The sequence below is a fragment of the Chenopodium quinoa genome, unplaced genomic scaffold, assembly GCF_001683475.1.
Source record: "Chenopodium quinoa cultivar QQ74 unplaced genomic scaffold, ASM168347v1, whole genome shotgun sequence".
NCBI classification, from domain to species: domain Eukaryota; kingdom Viridiplantae; phylum Streptophyta; class Magnoliopsida; order Caryophyllales; family Amaranthaceae; genus Chenopodium; species Chenopodium quinoa.
Genome location: NW_018745323.1, coordinates 1,960,794 through 1,979,933, shown reverse-complemented (window position 1 = coordinate 1,979,933; position 19,140 = coordinate 1,960,794). Strand labels below are relative to the sequence as shown.

The window sequence follows — 19,140 nt, the reverse complement described above, 5'->3', positions numbered from 1 at the left end:
TGTTGAACTCCCTCTCATTGATGCTATTCAGGTAAATTACTTTAATTATTTTCCTCATTGTTTTTAATTTAATTCGATTTCTGGTTTGTATTCAATTTTTGCTTCATATTAAACTTCAAGTTTATTGGTTTTTCCTTGTGATATATATGCTTGTGTCGTATCTTTCCTTATAAAATATCACTAAATATTAAACTTAATAATGTAGCTATTATGATACTTCGTAAAAAAAAACATATATATATGTAATTTTAAGCTTAATGTGGTACGAAGTATTATTTTAATGATAATAGTTTAACACGGATCGAGTAGATCTTAATGACTATAATTGGATGTTTTTTTTTTTTTTTTTGAACGGATAATTGTATGGAATTGAATGTGAATAATGCATTATATATGTATCTAATAACCTTAGCTTCAAGTAAACATTATACATCACATGCATGAATTAAATGTATCCCACGAAGCTTAATTACTACACAGGCAAAGAACATCTACACATGCATAAAGGAATTGAAGCATGCATAATATTCTAAATTTCTTGATTGTGTTAGTATTTAGGAAATAAATAATTGAGTTATGGTGAGCAATTGAGCATAGATATTAGAATATTGTCTTATTAGAGTGCTATGTTGTTATTTTTATAAATTGAAATTAGAATATCACTAGGGTGGGACTTTTCAAACCGAACCGTGAAACCGTCCGTTACCGAACCGAACCATCACGGACCGAACCGTTTATAACCCGCTAATTTTAAACCGAAAACCGAACTGAACCGTATAATGTCAAACCGAAACCAAACCGAACCAATTAATGTTAACCCGTTACGAACCGTAAACCAATAACAAACCAAACTGTTTATAAACCGAAACCGTTTGAACCGATTAATGTTAACCCGCTAACTAATTAAACCGAACCGTTTATAAACCGAAACCGTTTAAACCGTAGGAAAAAACCGTTTAAATCGAACCATTTACAACCCGCTAACCGTTTAAACCAAACTGTTATAACCCATTAAACCGTTTAAACCGAACTATTTTCAAACCGCAACCCGTTTAAACCGATCCGATTACAAACTATTTAAACCGAACCGTTTACAACCCGTTCCATTCAAATTGAACTATTTACAGCCTTTAACAATTTGTTAGAATTCCACGAAATATATTTGATGTTTAATGTAATTTAACAGTACAATTTTTTTTACATATAATTATTGATTTAAATTTGTAAATTTTTTTGCTATTATAAAATTAAAATTATATTGTTGTATAACTAAATTAGGAGTTATAAATTAAATAAAAAAATGAAAAAATTTGGCCACCCACCCAATCCAACCACCCTCCACCCACCCACCACCGTAACCCACCCTAACACCACCCCCGCCGTCACCCCAGACCCACCCTAACACTACCCCCCACCCACCACCGTTACCGTAACCCACCCCCACCCCACCATCGTTACCGTAACCCACCCCCACCCCACCAACGTCAACCCAGACCCACCCTAACACCACCCCCGCACCCACCATAATTACCGTAACCCACCCCACCCCACCCCACCACCCACCGTAAATAAAAAAACCCAGACCCAAACCTTACCCCACCCCATCCACCACCGTCACCGTAAATAATAAAAACCCAGACCCATACCCCACCCCACCTACCACCATCACCGTAACGTACCCCACCCCACCCCCTTAACAAACCCCACCCCACCCCACCCACCACCGTCACTGTAAAAAAAAAAAAAAAAAAAAAACCAGACCCAACCCCAACCACACCCACCACCGTCACCGTAACACACCCCACCCCACCCCATACAAAAAAATCGAAAAAAAACCCAAACCCACCGTAACCCCACCCCACCCACCCCCACGAAACCCAACATCCTCGAAACCCCCCAACTCACTCTAATTGCTCACCCACCATAAAACTCCCTCCCTCCCTCGAAAAATCCTCCCTCCCCACCCACCCGAACCCAGTCTAACCGCCGCCGCACCCACCCTAACTCGGCCCCCTCCGTTGCCCACAACTTGAAAAAAAATTAAAAAGAAAAACAGAAAATAGAAAAAGGAAGAACGAAAACACCTTATATATTAATCCTGAATTTGGCCTCGAATTTGGTTTTAAAAGGCCAAATTCGATCATGAAACAACTAGATCTAGAGTTTTGTGGTCGAATTTGACCATAAAAACCGTCGTGCGTGGTGCTGGTGGACGGAGACGGAGAAACGAGATGGAAGAAAGGAGAACATAGACGGAAGAAGGGAGAAGAAGGAATAAGAAGAAAGGAAGAAGGAAGAGGAGATGAGAGAGAAAACGAGAGAGCAGTGAGCATATTAGCAGCCATGGCTTCAAAAAATTGATAATATTACAGAAGAGGATTAAGAAAACGAGAGAGAAATCAAAAAGAGTACTAAAGAGACGATGGTAAGAGTGATCTGATTGGTGGAAAAGAAAACACACGGATCGTGAATTGGAATGTGTGCGATGATAGGTCGTTAGATGACATGCAAATCAATGGCTGATATTTAATATAAGACGGTGACACAGATCATGGGATAATGGATTTGGATAGTATGTTTTTTTATTCATAGCTACGTACAAATAAAAACACTACTGTACTCTTTAACTTTATGTAACTTATAAATTGTAAGAAACACAAATGTTTGGAAATTGGAATTGATTCAATATGACATATTTAATGTATATTAGTTATATGTATATCAGTATATGTAATAAATAATAATGTATGGTACGATTGGTATCATACTATCATTGGTATGTATAGATAATCGATAAATGTATCTGATATTAAAACTTAAAACAGTTGATGATCGATCTAATTGAATACTTCTACTTCCCCACCCGTCTTCTTTAACTTGCAAGCTGCAACATATATATGTTGCAGCCTTGTAGGCACGTAATCTTAAAAGGTGATTAGAGAGGGTAAGACAACAAAGTAATTCAGCAATATAACTTTAACACCAAAATTATGGAATAGTTACAAACAATTGTCAATTATTACTTTATTAGACTAATGGGAAATTGAATAATCGTGATTTTAATTAAACATCCAAATATAGTTCCGTAACATTAAATTATTAGTTTATTACAATATCAATTATCGATTTATCGTATTCAAAGTACCAATTCATCAAATCATGGTTATGACGCGATCTTTAAAACAATTAAAACAAGAAGCTGATAGCCTGATAATATTTGATAATGAAACAATAATACATTAATACCTTATAAATTTGTAATAGACTAATATTTAATAAACAACAACAAGACTATAACCAAATTTGAAACATAACACATTAACATGATATAGAATGAATGAGAATTTCTGTAATTCTATATAATCTGATATCTGAATCGATTTATCGTATTCAAAGTAGCAACTCATCAAAACATGGTCATGACACGATATCTAAAACAATCCAACAAGAAGCTGATAACCTAATAATATATATTTAATAATGAAACAATAATACATTATAAATTTGTAATAGACTAATATGATAATATCGAATAAACAACAACAAGAGTATAACCAAACTTGAAACGTAACATATTAACATGATATAGAATAATTGAATAAATGAAGATTTGTGTAATTGTATATAATCCGATGTCTGAAAATAAAGTGACGAAGTCCCAACTTTATATAAAACGAAAATAGCTAACCGGTCAAAAATCTCTTAAAACCCAATTTCTACTCGATCCATTATTTTTTTCACCAACCTATGCCGACCCGCTAATGAAATGGAAATACTAGTCCCAACTTGATATAAAACAAAACGCGCTAACTGGTCAAAACCACTTTTTAGAACTCGATTTCAACCCGATCCAATTTAACCGATTACCAAACTAACCCGAACGATTTTAGCACCAAACCGAGTATAAACCGAACCGATATGAATCGAACTAGCATTAACCCGGGTAAACCCGCCCCTGAACCGACCCATTTCAAAATAATCCGTTCATGACCCGAACCGTTATGAACCCGGACCGACGTTGACCCGGTAAAACCGCCCCTGAACCGATCCGTTTCAAACCGGTCAGATCATGACCCGAACCGTTTATAAACCGAATGGGCATTGACCCGCCCCTGAACCGACCTGTTTCAAACCGACCCAATTATTAACCGAACCGTTTAAAAACCGAACCGGCATTGACCCGAGTAAATCCGCCCCTGAAGCGACCCGTTTCTAACCGATCTGATTATGACCCGAACTGTTTATAAATCGAACCGTTTATGACCCGAACCGAATTTAAATCGTACAAAAATAAACCGAAACCGAACCGACCTGTGACTAATCAAAACCGAACTGAACCGACCCGCCGTCTAAATGAAACCGTTTTAACCCGAACCGTTTCAAACCGAAACCGTTTCAAACTGAGGTCAAACCGAACTGCCAGACCGAAGTCCCACCCCTAAATATCACTAAGATTTGTATAAAGACATAATTGAGTTCATGTACTACTAGAAACTTACTGCTGAAAGAATATTTTAAAAAAAGAGATTATTTTGAATTTGTTTTTATCCATAAAAACAAAATAACAATAGGGGTGACAGATTATAGGAATATAATCTGTCAAAAGTGAGAATTCAAAAATAGAAAATGGTCCTAATCTTAATAGTTTTTGCTAAAAACGTAAAAGAAAAAAGTAAATGGTCCTATAGTGTACTAGAAATATCTACTAGAGTGTTTATTCTACTCAGAACAATGCACAAGTACAGGTCAATCATGTGAGCATTATTTTACAACTGGGGATTATTAGAGATATATATATAGGCAATTTTCTTTTGAAATTAAACGTCATAAGTTTTTCTAGACATTCTCGTGATTATTAATTTCGAATAAAGACAGTACGTTGCACAAGTATGTAACATATTTGGTTATGATTAATGCAGGCGGTGGTGGCAAGCCTAGCGAAGAATAAGGTTATGGTGATTTTGGATAATCATGTAAGTAAGCCACAATGGTGTTGTTCAATGACAGATGGAAATGGGTTCTTTGGTGATAAATACTTCGACCCTGAGGTTTGGATCAAAGGCTTGACTAGAATGGCCACTATTTTTCCGTGATAACCCGTATGTTATTGGTTTGAGTTTAAGGAATGAACTTCGCGGACCAAGGCAAAATGCTGACGATTGGTATAGGTAATAATAAATCTACAATATCTTTGTTTTTTTTTTTGTACTTTTAAATTAATTACTCTTCACCAAAAAAATAAAAATAAATAAATTTAATTACTCGGTCAATATAAAAACTTAAGGTTATAAGATCAAATTTTATTACATCTTAATAATAATGATAATAAAAGAAAAAAAAAATTGCAACTAACTACTAACCAATGTGAGATTCAAAGTAACCGAAGTTCAAATAATTGTACAAAATAAACCTAATTATGAATATTTGGCCCTTGACAATTGTAGATGAATTATACACATGATTGGTTTGTTGGTGTAGTGGTGATTGGGACTACACTTGATAGGGAGGACCCGTGTTCGATCCCCACAACAACAATTGAGAGGGGATTGAAACCTAACCATCATAGATTTCTAAGATAAATTAATCTAGAAATTATTCACATGATTATACTGAAATAAGATGTGCATGAATTGATCAATGAAGGTACATGCAAAGAGGAGCAGAGGCAATACACAAAGCCAACCCAAATGTATTAGTAATTCTTTCCGGGCTAAGCTACGACTCAGATTTAACCTTCCTGAAGAAAAAGCCGGTATCTCTGAGTTTCACAGGAAAGCTAGCTTTCGAGGTACATCAGTACTCGTTCTCAGCAGGGCTAGATTGGAGAGACAATAACGCGAACCAAGTTTGTGGAAATATGACAGACAGCCTGATGAACAATGCCGGATTTCTACTTGAACAAGGCTATCCTGTGTATGTAGGAGAATGGGGTTTGCCATTGAGTGGCACATCTAAGGATGACAGGAAATTCTTTAACTGTTTTCTTGCTTTAGCAGTTGAACATGACTTAGATTGGGCGTTGTGGACATTGACTGGGAGCTATAATCTTCGACAAGGAATTATTGGAGATAATGAAGTTTTTGGATTGCTAACATGGAATTGGACTGATGTTCGTAACACAACTTTCTTGGAGAAGATCTCTGTTATTCAATCCCCTCATCGAGGTAACACTCCTGTTTTTCTATATATCATCTGTAAGCAGCTGGTCATACCATGTGTCCGGTTGTAATTTGTAAAAGAAAAGTAACCCCTATAAAACTGACCGAGTCATCATGTAACACTGACCAATGACCACGTATCCATTGTAATACTGAACGAATAACCCCTATAACACTTATGAAGTAACCTCAATTATGGCATATAACTATTATGTACATGGATTTACATACAGTATTTACCAAACAGTTTTACACAACCAACTATTTGTCGATGTGCAGGTCCAGATCCTACATACCGCCACACACACAAGATTATATTTCACCCATCAACAGGACAATGCATTGTAAAAGATCCAGTGAAGGGAATTAAGCTTGGAAGTTGCTTTGAATCCGACCATTGGATCTACACACCCGAACTGACCATTGGCATCAAGGATTCATTCCACTGTTTGAAGGCAAAAGGTTTAAATCGTCGTGCTAGGCTTGCCACAGACTGTGTAGGAGGAGGAACGAAATGGCTTCCGATCACAGCCTCGAAGCTCCATCTTGCAACTAGATTGGACGACTACTCTGTTGCTTGTTTGGATGTAGATTCTAATAACACTCTAATTACAACCGCTTGCAAGTGTTTAAGTATCGACGACAACGTGTGTGACCCTGGAAGCCAGTGGTTTAAGATTGCTGATGCTAATGCTAATGCTGTTACTACTAACTAGGTTGAAAGTTATAATTTCGGATGTGATATTATTCTCTAGAATAGCCGGTATATTAGAAACCTATTTTAGTCTAGATTTGGCTTACACGTTTTTACCATTCACTTGAGTGGGTTTTTCGTGTTTCAAGCAATTAGAATTATTTTTTTTTAGGATAAATTTTATTTATATTAGAAATCTTGTTAGTTTTATTATGTTTTAGGAGTCATTTTGTTTTCTTGTCTTTTATAGTTTGTAATTACTCCATACTATTTAAGGCCAAACATATAAGAAGTATTTAATAGCCATATATACAGATGATTCCTTGATTAGCTAGCACGTAGATCACGGACTTTAACTTTGAGATTGGTCAAGTTTATAAAAATTAAAAGTATGGAGCTTAATTATTGGGCACTGCCCGTCTAAAATACTTCTTGGCATTGGTTTACTAAAGCTTATTTAAAATTTAGCTTAGTAAGCCTATGGTGTTACATGACTAGTACGAGTAAGAATATTTAATATATATGACGGTCTCTCAGACTTACTGTTCTTAATTAATTGTTCGTACCTCCATTTTCTTTTGTTTGTCCCATCTGAAATAATAATGAATTATCATACTTAAGCAAATATAGTCTTTGTAGAATCTTATTGTTCGATTTATTAGATTTTTAGTTTCCAAATAAATATTCAATTTATATAAAATTTTGATGCGTAATTTGATATATTTAAATACGTCTATTGGAAATTATGTGAGCTAAATACCTAATGGGACAAACATTTAGAAATAGAGGTATACGGCTAAGAGCTTGTTCTGATTTACTGAGCTCAATTGAACTGATTAGAGTTGAACTGAACTGAAATTAAGTTGAAGAGCCTTAAGACCTTATATAAAGTGTCATTAGACCGACGAGGAAAACAGAGCCTAAGAAGGATATATATACCCTCCCTCACAACTTGTTACAAACCAAACATTCTACAAACATGGGGAGGAGACTTTTGCTCACAAACTTTTTCCTCTTCACCATTTCACTCCTATCTTTCCTCCTACCTACATTGCACGCGCTGCCCTTATCGACGAATTCACGATGGATTGTCGACAACACGGGGCAGCGCGTAAAGCTGGCGTGCATAAACTGGTCATCACACCTAGAGTTGATGGTGGCAGAAGGGCTAACAAAACAGCCAGTTGATGTAATATCAAAGAAAATAAAAGACTTGAAATTTAACTGTGTTAGACTAACTTATCCTATTTATTTGGCAACAAATAAAACCTTGGCTTCTCAAACTGTAAGACAGTCTTTTCTAAATGCTGGTCTTTCCAATAGCATTGTTGCTGATTTACAAGCTAATAATCCCTCCATTATTGACCTCTCCCTCATTGATGCTTTTCAGGTAAATTTCTTTCCTCCTTAATTATTTTATCTAGATCTCATTTTATTTCTTCTTTGTATTTTTTTTTTAAAAAAATCCCCCTTTCTTCTCTTGTTACAATTATTTCTTTCAATTCTATAAATCTTGTCGTTTGGTTTGCTTATGTTGCTTCCCTGAGATAGGGAGATCTTCTTTACTTTTGTATACCATTCATTTGAAAAACTAAATAAATACTTCCTTCATTTTCTTTTACAGCACGTACTTTGAGTAAAAGATTAAAATAGTAATGTAAACGAACAAATTAATAAAAATAATTTATACATGTAATAACCAAATTATTTTCTAATCACACTGTTCAAATTATTTTGTTAAATACACTAGTTTATCGACTCTAATCAACTCCTTAAAAAGCACGTCGAAAATATGTATTACATTTATATTAAAAAAAAAAAAAAAAAATAGAGGAAGTATAAAATTATATAGATCTAGATACGTAAGTTTAAGCATAAATAGCTTAAAATACATAATCGATAATAATATTTTTTACATAAAACTGTATATAGTAGATCTTAATAATCGTAGCTTCAAGTCAACATTATACATCACATGCATTAGTTAAATGTCTCACACTGTACGAAGTTAAATGACTAAACAGGCAAAAGAACATCTACACATGCATAAATAACTTATAATACGGAGTATCTACCAATTTTCCTATTAGATGCTCATCTGAATTAGGAATATAGGAAAATATATTTTGTTATTACGGTGATATTAGAAAAGAAATACTTCATTTTTAATTAGTGATATATATTTCAAGATAGAATTATGCTAAATATTGATAATAAATACGTAGTAATTATCTTATTATGAAGTTCGTTTAAGGTGATTCTGAAGTCTTGTTCCTTACGCCTATTAGCTAGAAGCCTAGAACGTGTAGGAGGGTTAGGAAGCTATGTTGTGTTGAGCCTATGAGAAAACCCCCATGTGAGTGAAAGTATTGTCCCACATTGAAATAATATAAAAGTGGAGAAATATTGGGATGTGTATCCCACGTTGAAGAAAAGAGAAAGTCGTGTCCACTTTATAAGGCTAAGGGGCAACTCCCCTCATTGCCATATGGTTTTGAGGTGGAACCTCCTTGGTCGTATAAAGTGAACAGTTGTGACGGTGTGGCCTAGGCCCGTTTATCATGTTGCTATATTATACCAACAGCCTATTGATTTATCTTGACATATTTGAGTTCATATACTAGAAGGTAGATTTTTATATAAAATGATTATGAGTCATCTTATCAAAAGTTATATGAAGTAGGAAAGAAATTAAAGCGAGAGAACGCAAACAAAAGATAATGGTCCTAATCCTGTAGTTTTTGCCAAAATTATACTAGTACTTATATATAAATGGTCCTGCAGTACACAAAGAATATCTACTAGAGTGTTAATTTTCCAGATTTGAAAATAAAGCATACGTCTAATTCATTCATGATTATTTTTGAACCTCTGTTTTTTTTATTCAATGCATCACTTTGACTTATGCACTATTCACATACTATCTTTGACTCGATTTTTTTTTTACTTTTGTAAATGAATCCGAGTAATAGGATTGGTCACGATGACTAATCACAACAAAGGGAGTACTTGCTTATAAATTACTTGATGCAGGCAATTGTGGCAAGCCTAGCGAAGAATAATGTTATGGTAATTTTAGATAATCATGTAAGTAAACCAGCGTGGTGCTGTGGTAATGACGACGGCAATGGCTTCTTTGGTGATCAATACTTCAACCCTAAGCTTTGGATCAAAGGCTTGACTAAAATGGCCGCACTCTTCCAAGATAATCCATACGTTGTTGGTATGAGTCTAAGGAATGAACTCCGCGGACCAAGGCAAAATACGAAAGATTGGTATAGGTACAATATATTTAATCCAGATGAACGATACACATAAATTGCTACTTGCTAGTTTTCTTATGAATGAATGGCTAATTAATTACCTATCAACTAAATGAAGGTACATGCAAGGAGGAGCGGAGGCAGTTCATAAAGCCAACCCGAGTGTACTAGTAATTCTTTCCGGCCTAAGCTATGACACAGATCTAAGCTTCCTGAGAACAAAACCGGTATCTCTAAGTTTCACAGGAAAGTTAGTTTTTGAGGTACATCAGTATTCCTTCTCAGCAGGCCTAGATTGGAAGACTAAGAACGCGAACCAAGTTTGTGGGAATATGACCAATAACCTGATGAAAAATGCTGGATTCCTACTTGATCAAGGCTATCCTTTGTTTTTAGGAGAGTGGGGTGTAGCCTTGAGTAGCATATCTCAGACTGACACAAAATACTTGAATTGTTTGCTTGCTTTTGCGGTTGAACGTGACTTAGATTGGGCGTTATGGACATTGGCTGGGAGTTATAGTTCTAAAGACGGAATAGTTGGCAAAAATGAGCGTTTTGGATTGCTAACTCAGAATTGGACTGATGTTCGTAACAAAATCTTCTTGCAGAAGATCTCAGTCATCCAATCCCCTCTTCAAGGTAACCTGTTTTTCTATTACTGATAATAGAGGCGTCGTTCTGTAATGTGCATTACTAATCTGCACAACTTCTGAATGTCTGATATGCAGGTCCAGAAACTTCATATCGCCACTCACACAAGATCGTATATCATCCGTCAACAGGACTCTGTATCCTAAAAAAACCAGTGATGGGAATAAAGCTTGGAAATTGTTCTGAATCTGACCATTGGACCTACACGCCCCAATATACCCTAGACATAGAGGGTTCATACCTCTGCTTAAAGGCAAAGGGTTTGAACCGTCGTGCTAAGCTTACCATCGACTGTCAGAGAAGAGGAACGACATGGGCTCCTATCTCAGCCTCAAAGCTCCATCTTGCAACTAGATTGAGCAAGAACACTACTGCTTGCTTGGATGTGGATTCTGATAACCATCTCGTTACCACCACATGCAAGTGTATGAGAAGCGACAATACGTGTGATCCTGGAAGCCAGTGGTTTAAGATTGCTAATGCTAATGATTTTTACTAGTAGCAAGCTGAAAAAAAAAACATTTTCAGATGTAATCTCATTCCCTAGAATAATGGCTAGTATATTGTCCTTGGCAAAGTCATTAGAAGGCAACCAATGGGCTTTCACTAGAATTTAACTTTTTACTGTTGAAACATATACAAGATGAAATATTCACCCTGAAATGTTATTATCATGGTAGCTATAATAGAGCAAGCGCGACTGCATGAGCACCTATTATGTTCATCTTTCCAAAGAACAAATTAACCGTGCTAAAGGTAATCCATATTTTTAAAATTGCAACACTTTTACCATCAATGTTGTTAACATGTAATAATAGAGAGGCAAGGAGCCAAGGAGAAAGAAACACCGAGGAGATGTGGCCAGCCAACTTGTACTGTTCTACACGTGAATAATCTTTTTTGTTGAAAAGAGCAACATGATATGTCTACTAATGCTGCCTAAACTATCAAACGACTGAGAGACATGAGAAAGACAGACAGAAAAGGGAAATGAAGTAATCCATTATCATCTATTTAGCAGGCAAAGGAGTGACCAAGTTTCACAGAACACAACCATTCTGCCATGATGCCATCAACTCAAGATCAGCATCTGCATTAAGAATTTAATGAAACATGTTGCAATAACAAACTACGAATACAAGGATTACAATCACCACCATCACTCTTCTTCCATTGCATCACCACCTTCAGTCACCTCGGCAGTCAATCTCAGTGATGTGATCTTTGTTGAAAGGACCTCTGCAAACACAATAGTACAAAATGTACTTAAGCAAATACTGTAGATACGGAGACAATGCAACTGAGAAGCAGCATATGTACGAGTAATACTCAAATGACAAGTCAGTAATTATAAACAAAAATCAATCTTACAATTCCAGACTCCGTGATATCCTAATAAGTACGAGTAATAATTCTACATATATATCAACACCACAAACAAGCATACAGTAACAATGAAAGCCAGATAAGTATTTCTAAATCAATCTGTGTGGTATAAACTACAAGATACCTATTTAGTACATGCGACTAGAAATAAAGAATCATCAGTTAAGAATGAGCTGAAAGTTGGCACAATAAAAGAATTCATGGAGTTTGGGTACTTCACCTGTAGGCTTAGAAAATGTATAACCCTTAGCACTTGTGTAGGTACGAGGATTTGGCTGCACATGATTTCTTAGATACTCTACATTTCCCTGTGAAAGGAGCACAAGACAAAACAAAAATATAAGCTGATACTATAGCAGGCAAAAGCAGGGGGTGTCACAAGATGCATGGGGATAATACAACAGATGTGAGTTTAAGATTTACAGACCTTTGTTATGACACATACGTCCACATTGCTTCCACTTCCCAAGTCATTAAAGATACCAGAAGAGATTGCCTCACAGACTATTTTAACACCTTCCTCCCTCTGCATGCAAAAGAAGAAATGAGGCATGCTTCTTTACATACAACTCAAGCAAGGCATATAAAACAATTATGTCACTTTGTTTTAACCACAACTGCCCAATATCTGATTTTATAAAAAATGGATTTCCACAGACATCACATATCAAAGACAATTAAGACAAACACACTAATCTTAATGCTAAATATCAAGGACTGTCAACTTACAGAGAGTCCTTCACGGTATTTTGACTCAAAGACAGCCATTGCAGCAAGAGAACCTGATCCCATTGTAGCAAAGGGAAGTGTGTCTGTTGATCCATGAGGGTATATCTGTGCATGGAAGTAATTAGCATATGCATGGCCATGTTTTTCAGTTAAATAGCTAAAAAGGTTCTCACAGTGTGTAGATGAGGTCCAGTGACATCAACTCCACCTAGCACAAGTGCAGCAGAGACATGTCCTTGATACCTTGACCATAGAATAAACAGAATAGGGTGATCAGTCTTGTTGCATGAGCATTTAAACATATTCATCCTTTTAAGGAGAATTTCTTAGAAATCACAAAATTACCTAAAAAGATGGGACTTCAGGAGAGTAAGAGCTGTAACAACCCTTGACTCGCGACCAGTGTGATACCTGTGAAGTTTAAGCTGGGAGCTAACCATGTCTACATACATAATCACCAGACCAATATAGAGCATAATTAGTCAATATCAATAAGCAAGTAATCAGACAATAACTTATATGGAATTTTACATCGCACTATTCTACAAGTCAGGTTAACCTTTCCATGGATCAGAGAAACAGTTAATCATACGCCGAGAGCCAAGTTCACAACAGGAATAAACTTGCATACCAACCCACATTTAGATGAAGGCCATCTATTTCAATTCACAGTAAGATATTTTAGCAAAAGAGCAATAATGCTCAAAACTGAGAAGAGCATACAGCGGCAACAAACATTTGTGTCACCTATAAGAGGGACCATAGTTAAAGCATCTCCAACATAAACAGCAGATGATATGACATCATTTGGTTGGCCAAAATAACTATCCACAAACAATTTCAAAGCCATGGAGATTAAAGCTTTAGACGTTGAATAGCAAGGAAATAGCTTTGTCAGGTCAATCAATTTGACTGTTTGCAAAGCAGTTGCAAAATGCCAAAACTAGTCTTATACCATTATCCACTATATGTCACAAAGAGCATACTACCTTCGTTTCATATTACGTGCAACATTTACCCAAAATGAATGCTACACATTATGTGCAATAAATTGTTTCTTTCCTTTTTTGGAAAGATTTTAAAAATTAAATTACCATAATACCCCCAATTAAAAATAAAAAATATGAGTAAAGCCACCAACCCAAAAATCAATAGACCCCTCTCTCTCTTCTTCTTCCCCCACTATCTTTTTCTTTTACCTACAACCACCTTCACCTTGATCAATGACCACCACCAGACACCAATACACAAGCACCACTTTGACCACCAACACTATCTCTCACTTCAATCTTGAACCACAACTTTCGATCTCTCTCATCTACTTCTACCTAGAACCAACCATCAGAACTAAAATTTTTACAACACCGCCATCAAGCAACAACACCATCAACCCTAGTAGCACCACCATTATCTTCAATCTCGTCTTCAATCTTCGTCATCTTCTTCTTTGTCTTTGATCTATACCTTTTCCATGTTCTTCTCTTTCGACCTACAAGGGCTATAAGTACTTCATCTTCTTCGATTTGATGTTTTCTTGATGACTGTTTTTATTTTGGTTCAAAACATTAAACAATACATGTTTTAGACCATCTCCAATGGTGAAACTTAAAAGGATTTTTTTTAGGAGAGAGAGAGAGTGCAATTAAGTTTTTGGTGGGATGATGGTGTTTCTTCCCTCATAATTACTACCTCTTTAATTAATACCCCCTTAAAAGTTTGGTCTAGGAAAATCTGCAATAAAGTTTGTTGTACATAATGGAAAACAGAGGTAGTCTATTTTTGGCCAGTAACATGCAACCTCCCCTCCCCCCTTCTCTAAATGTAATGATGTAATCTACATTCAATGTCTCCTAAGAGATTGGGCTGCATAGATAATTTTGAAATCTAATGAAGTTGATCAACCTAACAATCACCTTGATCAACTAAACTCTCTCTCATAAAACTTAAAAATCCCGCACACCTCTACATCAAATCGAACAATTCCTAGCATCAACATATTACATATGTAAAAACCAGAAAACTCCATAATAACAAGAAACAATAAAGCATGAGCCCATGCCTGAAATGTGAATCCACACCAAAATCAAAGTTTTGAAAGGAGGAAAATTATAAATGAATTTTTTTTTTTAAAAATAATAATAAAAAAAATATATAAAAAAAATAAAAAAAAAAAACTGAAAGGGTCATATATTGTGGCACAAAAATTATTAAAGGGTCATATATGGTGGAAAAAAAAATTATTTCATAAAAATAATTAGCCTATGGGAAGGAGTAGACTAGGCAATGCAGAATTAGTTGTAAAAAAATTAAATTAGAGTTAACTTGAGCAACATGATGAGGGAACATAGTTAGCCTATATATACAGAGTTTTGGGGAAGGAGAAAGCATGTTGGATATTGTGATAACAGATAAGTTACTGGTTGGTAGCTTTGAGAGAGTGCCATTCCTCTTGGCAAGGCTGTAATTGGCATTTATTCAGTCATATCTAGCTTGTTCTTCACTAATTATCCTTCATCTTCCCTTAATACATCATTATAGTCCATAATCTCTTTCGTAGCAATTTCTTAATCTAGCCCAAATGCAACCAAACTCTAAACTAATAACTGAAAACTTCAGCGTAATCCTCATTCAGTCTTCCATGACATTCATTCTCTCATATAATTGGCTATAACATTTGAGAAATATCAAGCTTTCCAGAAGAATCTTTTCCACAACTTTTTCTCATATATTCAAAGCTACCACAGATTTCTACCCATTGCAAATAACCTAGAACTCTTTACTCTCCTTTGTACATATCATAAAACCTTATCAAGCAATTCACCTTCACAATGTATACTGATGCCAAATCCCGAATATTATGTGCATACCAAAAATAGGTCTTCCTTTCACAAACTATAGCTTTATTAACAAGGTTGAAAACCTATGGCACTTGCTTATTATCCAAGGTTCTTAATCATGTAGCAAAGCTGGCCTTAATCCCTTCACTGAATTTCTTGTTTTCTTTATCAAACACAACCGGTATTTCATAAGAGCAGTGCAATAGACGCACTTCAGAGTCACAGCACAAGGCTATAAACCTACTAGTATAAAAGATCTTCGACAATATCCACACATTCTTCAAGATATGGAAAAAGTGGAGAGATCGACGAACCAATATATTGAAAAGAGAAGAACAAGGAAAAATTAATCTAAACTAAACAGATTGTGATAAGGTTCATGTAATAATATAAAAAGTAATAAGTCCAAGACAAATTCAGATGCCAGCCTCTAATATTGGGAATTTCCCTCATTTCTTCAGGTAAAAAAGGCACCTTAAATCATGTACTAGACTTCCACTAACATAGCTGAGCAGCCAGCCTAAGCCAGCTCTTCTAATGGAGCAAAAAGGATTCATGCCAGTTTTCTTCATTAATTACTAAGTGGGTGCCAACTCTCTTTGGATTAACGTGAGATAATGGTTCACAGATTAGATCACCAAGGCATTTGACGTAAAATTTTACATTCAATCTGACTCTAACTCAGGAAAAACGAAAGAAACAAGACTCTAAAAGACTAAAACTACAGATGACAATAGAAATTGTAAACATAACGAGGATCCTTATCACAACCTTCCCTTGAAAAATGAAAAAGATCTCGAGTCAAAAGAGTATAATTTATGAACATTCTTTGGTTCTCATTGATAGGGTGCACGGTGCACCAATACCAAATCAAGCAGTAAACATTATGATAATTGACAACCTTTACATCTTATGTGAATCAAAAGTTTTTGTTTTTGTTTAAAAAATAAAAAATAACAAAAAAAACTTCCAATGGAATAGTTCAAAAGGCAATATTCTTGGTTCCAAGAAAAATTTAATCAGCACGGGCATGTGAAAAGATAGAACTTCGGCAATATTTTAAGTTTCTATAGACAACAATAGAGGACTAACATTTAAAGACACACATCAGGCAAGATCCACAAGAAACATATTGTAATCAACACTTAGCCACACAAAAATTTGTGCTTACCAGTTACAGCCTCTGTATCAGCTGCAGTCCCTGCACCACAGCAGTAAATGTTTGGTGCCATGTAATGAATTTTTTCACAGTTCTTATCAGCGACAATGGGGCCTTCTGTAGCTCTAGTATCAGCTCCAAGAATGACACCATCCTAAAAAAGTTGGCCATGCTTAATCAAATTTTAGCAAGGAGGGGTGATCAAGCAACAACATTATATCTCAACAGGAAAACCAAATTGGGGCATTTTTCATTTTGATGACTTAATTTTATAAAGACATAGAGTACATATAACTAGAGACTTTCTTCCTCCCTAAAATAACATGTTAGCACTTAGCAGACATTTTCCCATCCAGATGTGAGAAATACAAGTATTTATCAGAACCAAAAGGTACAAGCTTAAAAGGTCAAAACCAATAAAATGATATACAAACACTACTCTCCAAACAAGTCAGTCAGGCAGAAGAACAAATTACTGGAAATTAATCAAAAGGATTCTTTTCTCTAACTCAAGGTCGTATGACTACTGCGTGATTGCTCAGTCCATTGAGGTCAATCACATTCCATACATTGGTGCATCATTTGATCACTCTAAATCATACATCTAACCTAATCTAAGCAGCTTCTTCATCTTCAACAAGCAACTTCGAACGGTTTAGCCTACTCTCAACTGAATCCACTAATCCTGCCATTAGAAGGTAAGAGCTACACACTATTCCACCATTCACCAAGATACAACCAACCCACTAATAACCTAACCAAATTTACTTGATTAATTCCATTTATAATTAAAAGTAAACTCCCAATTAGCAACCTTTGTTCCCTCCAAAATTGAACAGCTACAATAGAATCATTTCTTATACCATCTCATTCACCTAATCATAGCTTAGAAATCATAACATTAATAAGATCAACAACAAATAAAAACCCTAATCACATACAATCAAAACAGACTAATAATGCAAAAATCAACATAATTAAAGCGTAAATTAATCAAATGATGAAAAAAGTTAAACCTGGTAAACAAGACCGACGATAGTGGTACCAGTTTTGAGGAAACCAGGAGCTGTAAGACCCTTGCTCAACAGCATTTCATTCCTTTTGCAATTATCGAAGCTAAATCCACCTTTTGCAGGTACTTCAAATGCTCCATTCGTCATTTTTAAGGTTTTCTCTCTCCTCTAAGAATTTCCCCAATTCGCTAAAACCCTGAATCAAACAACATCAACAAAAATCAAAAATCAAATCGAATTGAATCTGATGAAATCCGCCATTAATAATGAAAACCTGGAAATGAAGCGTGATTTCATTGCTTACCGAAAGAAATGATGAAGAGATGAAGATCTAGTGAAGAGTAGAGAGAGAGAGAGTGAGAATTTGAGAGAAAAAAAGTGAAGAATTATTATTTAACTTTTGTTAATTTTAATGTTTGGCGAAATGAAAAAGCGACTTGGAGAAGAAGAAATCCAGATTCATTGCTTTTTGTAAAAATTTTAATTTTTGACGAGGAGCATAATTGTTGGCCCAACTTTATGAAAGGCCCGCTCTTTATCTAAGGCCCACTCTTTTATTGGGTGATCAATTTGGCCCAAAATTAAAGCTCACGTGATTGTTGTGTTCAAATTATTTTTTTTTTCTTTTTTTTTTGTGTGTGTAACATTATGTACAATTTACTACGTATCTGATTTAATCTGTACTCGTATTTTTCTTTGGAAAAATTGGTAAAAATAATTTTAACTTTGTGTTTGCTTTAAAATAATTCTAATTTTAAAAGGATTTCGCCTTTATTAGTCTTAAATGATCGGTAGTCTATTAAGTGTCTGTTCTTTTCAGCTTAATTTCAATTCAGTTCAGTTCAGTTTCTACTTTCCTTATCTCATAAATAATTCATTTCAGCTCTATTTAATTCAGTTCAGTTCAGTTCAATTCAGCTCTATTCAGTTAGTTCAGCTCTACATTTCAATTCAAAAAATCAAAACAGACCTTAAATACATACCGTTTGTTTTTTAATGATGACATGTTAGAAAATGATTGGTGTGAAAATTTTGAAAATTAAAAACAAAAAAAAAAAGTAAAAGAAAAAAAAAGGAGAAGTACATCACGAGTTCACGACATGCATGGGGAAGGTTGAGGCCTCTCATTACCTAATCCCTCTTTATATACATTTAAGATTAACCATATATTTTGGGGGATATACAAATTACAATACTCCCTATGTTTCTTATATATATATAAAAACATATTTTTTGAGACACAATCTTGA

At 35.2% G+C, this 19,140-nt stretch overlaps 3 protein-coding genes across 3 annotated transcripts; 2 read left to right on the top strand and 1 right to left on the bottom strand.

The window, feature by feature from the left end:
* The first annotated feature begins 4,922 nt into the window (after positions 1 to 4,922).
* LOC110712606 lies at positions 4,923 to 7,271 on the top strand. The gene is made up of 3 exons (XM_021891077.1): positions 4,923 to 5,168; positions 5,644 to 6,164; positions 6,438 to 7,271. Exons 2-3 carry the CDS (start codon positions 5,648 to 5,650, stop codon positions 6,872 to 6,874), a joined length of 954 nt encoding a protein of 317 aa, XP_021746769.1. The 5' UTR covers positions 4,923 to 5,168; positions 5,644 to 5,647; the 3' UTR covers positions 6,875 to 7,271.
* A 520-nt stretch (positions 7,272 to 7,791) lies between these two features.
* LOC110712601 lies at positions 7,792 to 11,347 on the top strand. The gene is made up of 4 exons (XM_021891072.1): positions 7,792 to 8,242; positions 9,886 to 10,133; positions 10,234 to 10,754; positions 10,844 to 11,347. Exons 1-4 carry the CDS (start codon positions 7,832 to 7,834, stop codon positions 11,263 to 11,265), a joined length of 1,602 nt encoding a protein of 533 aa, XP_021746764.1. The 5' UTR covers positions 7,792 to 7,831; the 3' UTR covers positions 11,266 to 11,347.
* Positions 11,348 to 11,639: 292 nt separating this feature from the next.
* On the bottom strand, positions 11,640 to 18,350 carry LOC110712607 (proteasome subunit beta type-7-A-like). Its single transcript, XM_021891078.1, has 9 exons — positions 18,195 to 18,350; positions 17,894 to 18,086; positions 16,890 to 17,031; positions 13,227 to 13,323; positions 13,055 to 13,124; positions 12,882 to 12,986; positions 12,580 to 12,678; positions 12,373 to 12,460; positions 11,640 to 12,005 (listed from the first exon to the last, which is right to left on the bottom strand). Exons 2-9 carry the CDS (start codon positions 18,035 to 18,037, stop codon positions 11,926 to 11,928), a joined length of 825 nt encoding a protein of 274 aa, XP_021746770.1. The 5' UTR covers positions 18,038 to 18,086; positions 18,195 to 18,350; the 3' UTR covers positions 11,640 to 11,925.
* Between the last annotated feature and the right edge of the window lie 790 nt (positions 18,351 to 19,140).

What these genes read in the sequence shown, in the direction of transcription:
- LOC110712607 (XM_021891078.1), bottom strand. Translation starts at nt 18,037, where the DNA reads ATGACGAATGGAGCATTTGAAGTACCTGCAAAAGGTGGATTTAGCTTC. An exon ending in CTGAAGTCCCATCTTTTTAG is followed by an intron (nt 13,125 to 13,226) that starts GTAATTTTGTGA and finishes TCTATGGTCAAG; the next exon opens with GTATCAAGGACATGTCTCTG. An exon ending in CTGGACCTCATCTACACACT is followed by an intron (nt 12,987 to 13,054) that starts GTGAGAACCTTT and finishes TTCCATGCACAG; the next exon opens with ATATACCCTCATGGATCAAC.
- LOC110712606 (XM_021891077.1), top strand. Translation starts at nt 5,648, where the DNA reads ATGCAAAGAGGAGCAGAGGCAATACACAAAGCCAACCCAAATGTATTA. An exon ending in TATTCAATCCCCTCATCGAG is followed by an intron (nt 6,165 to 6,437) that starts GTAACACTCCTG and finishes GTCGATGTGCAG; the next exon opens with GTCCAGATCCTACATACCGC.
- LOC110712601 (XM_021891072.1), top strand. Translation starts at nt 7,832, where the DNA reads ATGGGGAGGAGACTTTTGCTCACAAACTTTTTCCTCTTCACCATTTCA. An exon ending in CCCTCATTGATGCTTTTCAG is followed by an intron (nt 8,243 to 9,885) that starts GTAAATTTCTTT and finishes TACTTGATGCAG; the next exon opens with GCAATTGTGGCAAGCCTAGC. An exon ending in AATACGAAAGATTGGTATAG is followed by an intron (nt 10,134 to 10,233) that starts GTACAATATATT and finishes AACTAAATGAAG; the next exon opens with GTACATGCAAGGAGGAGCGG.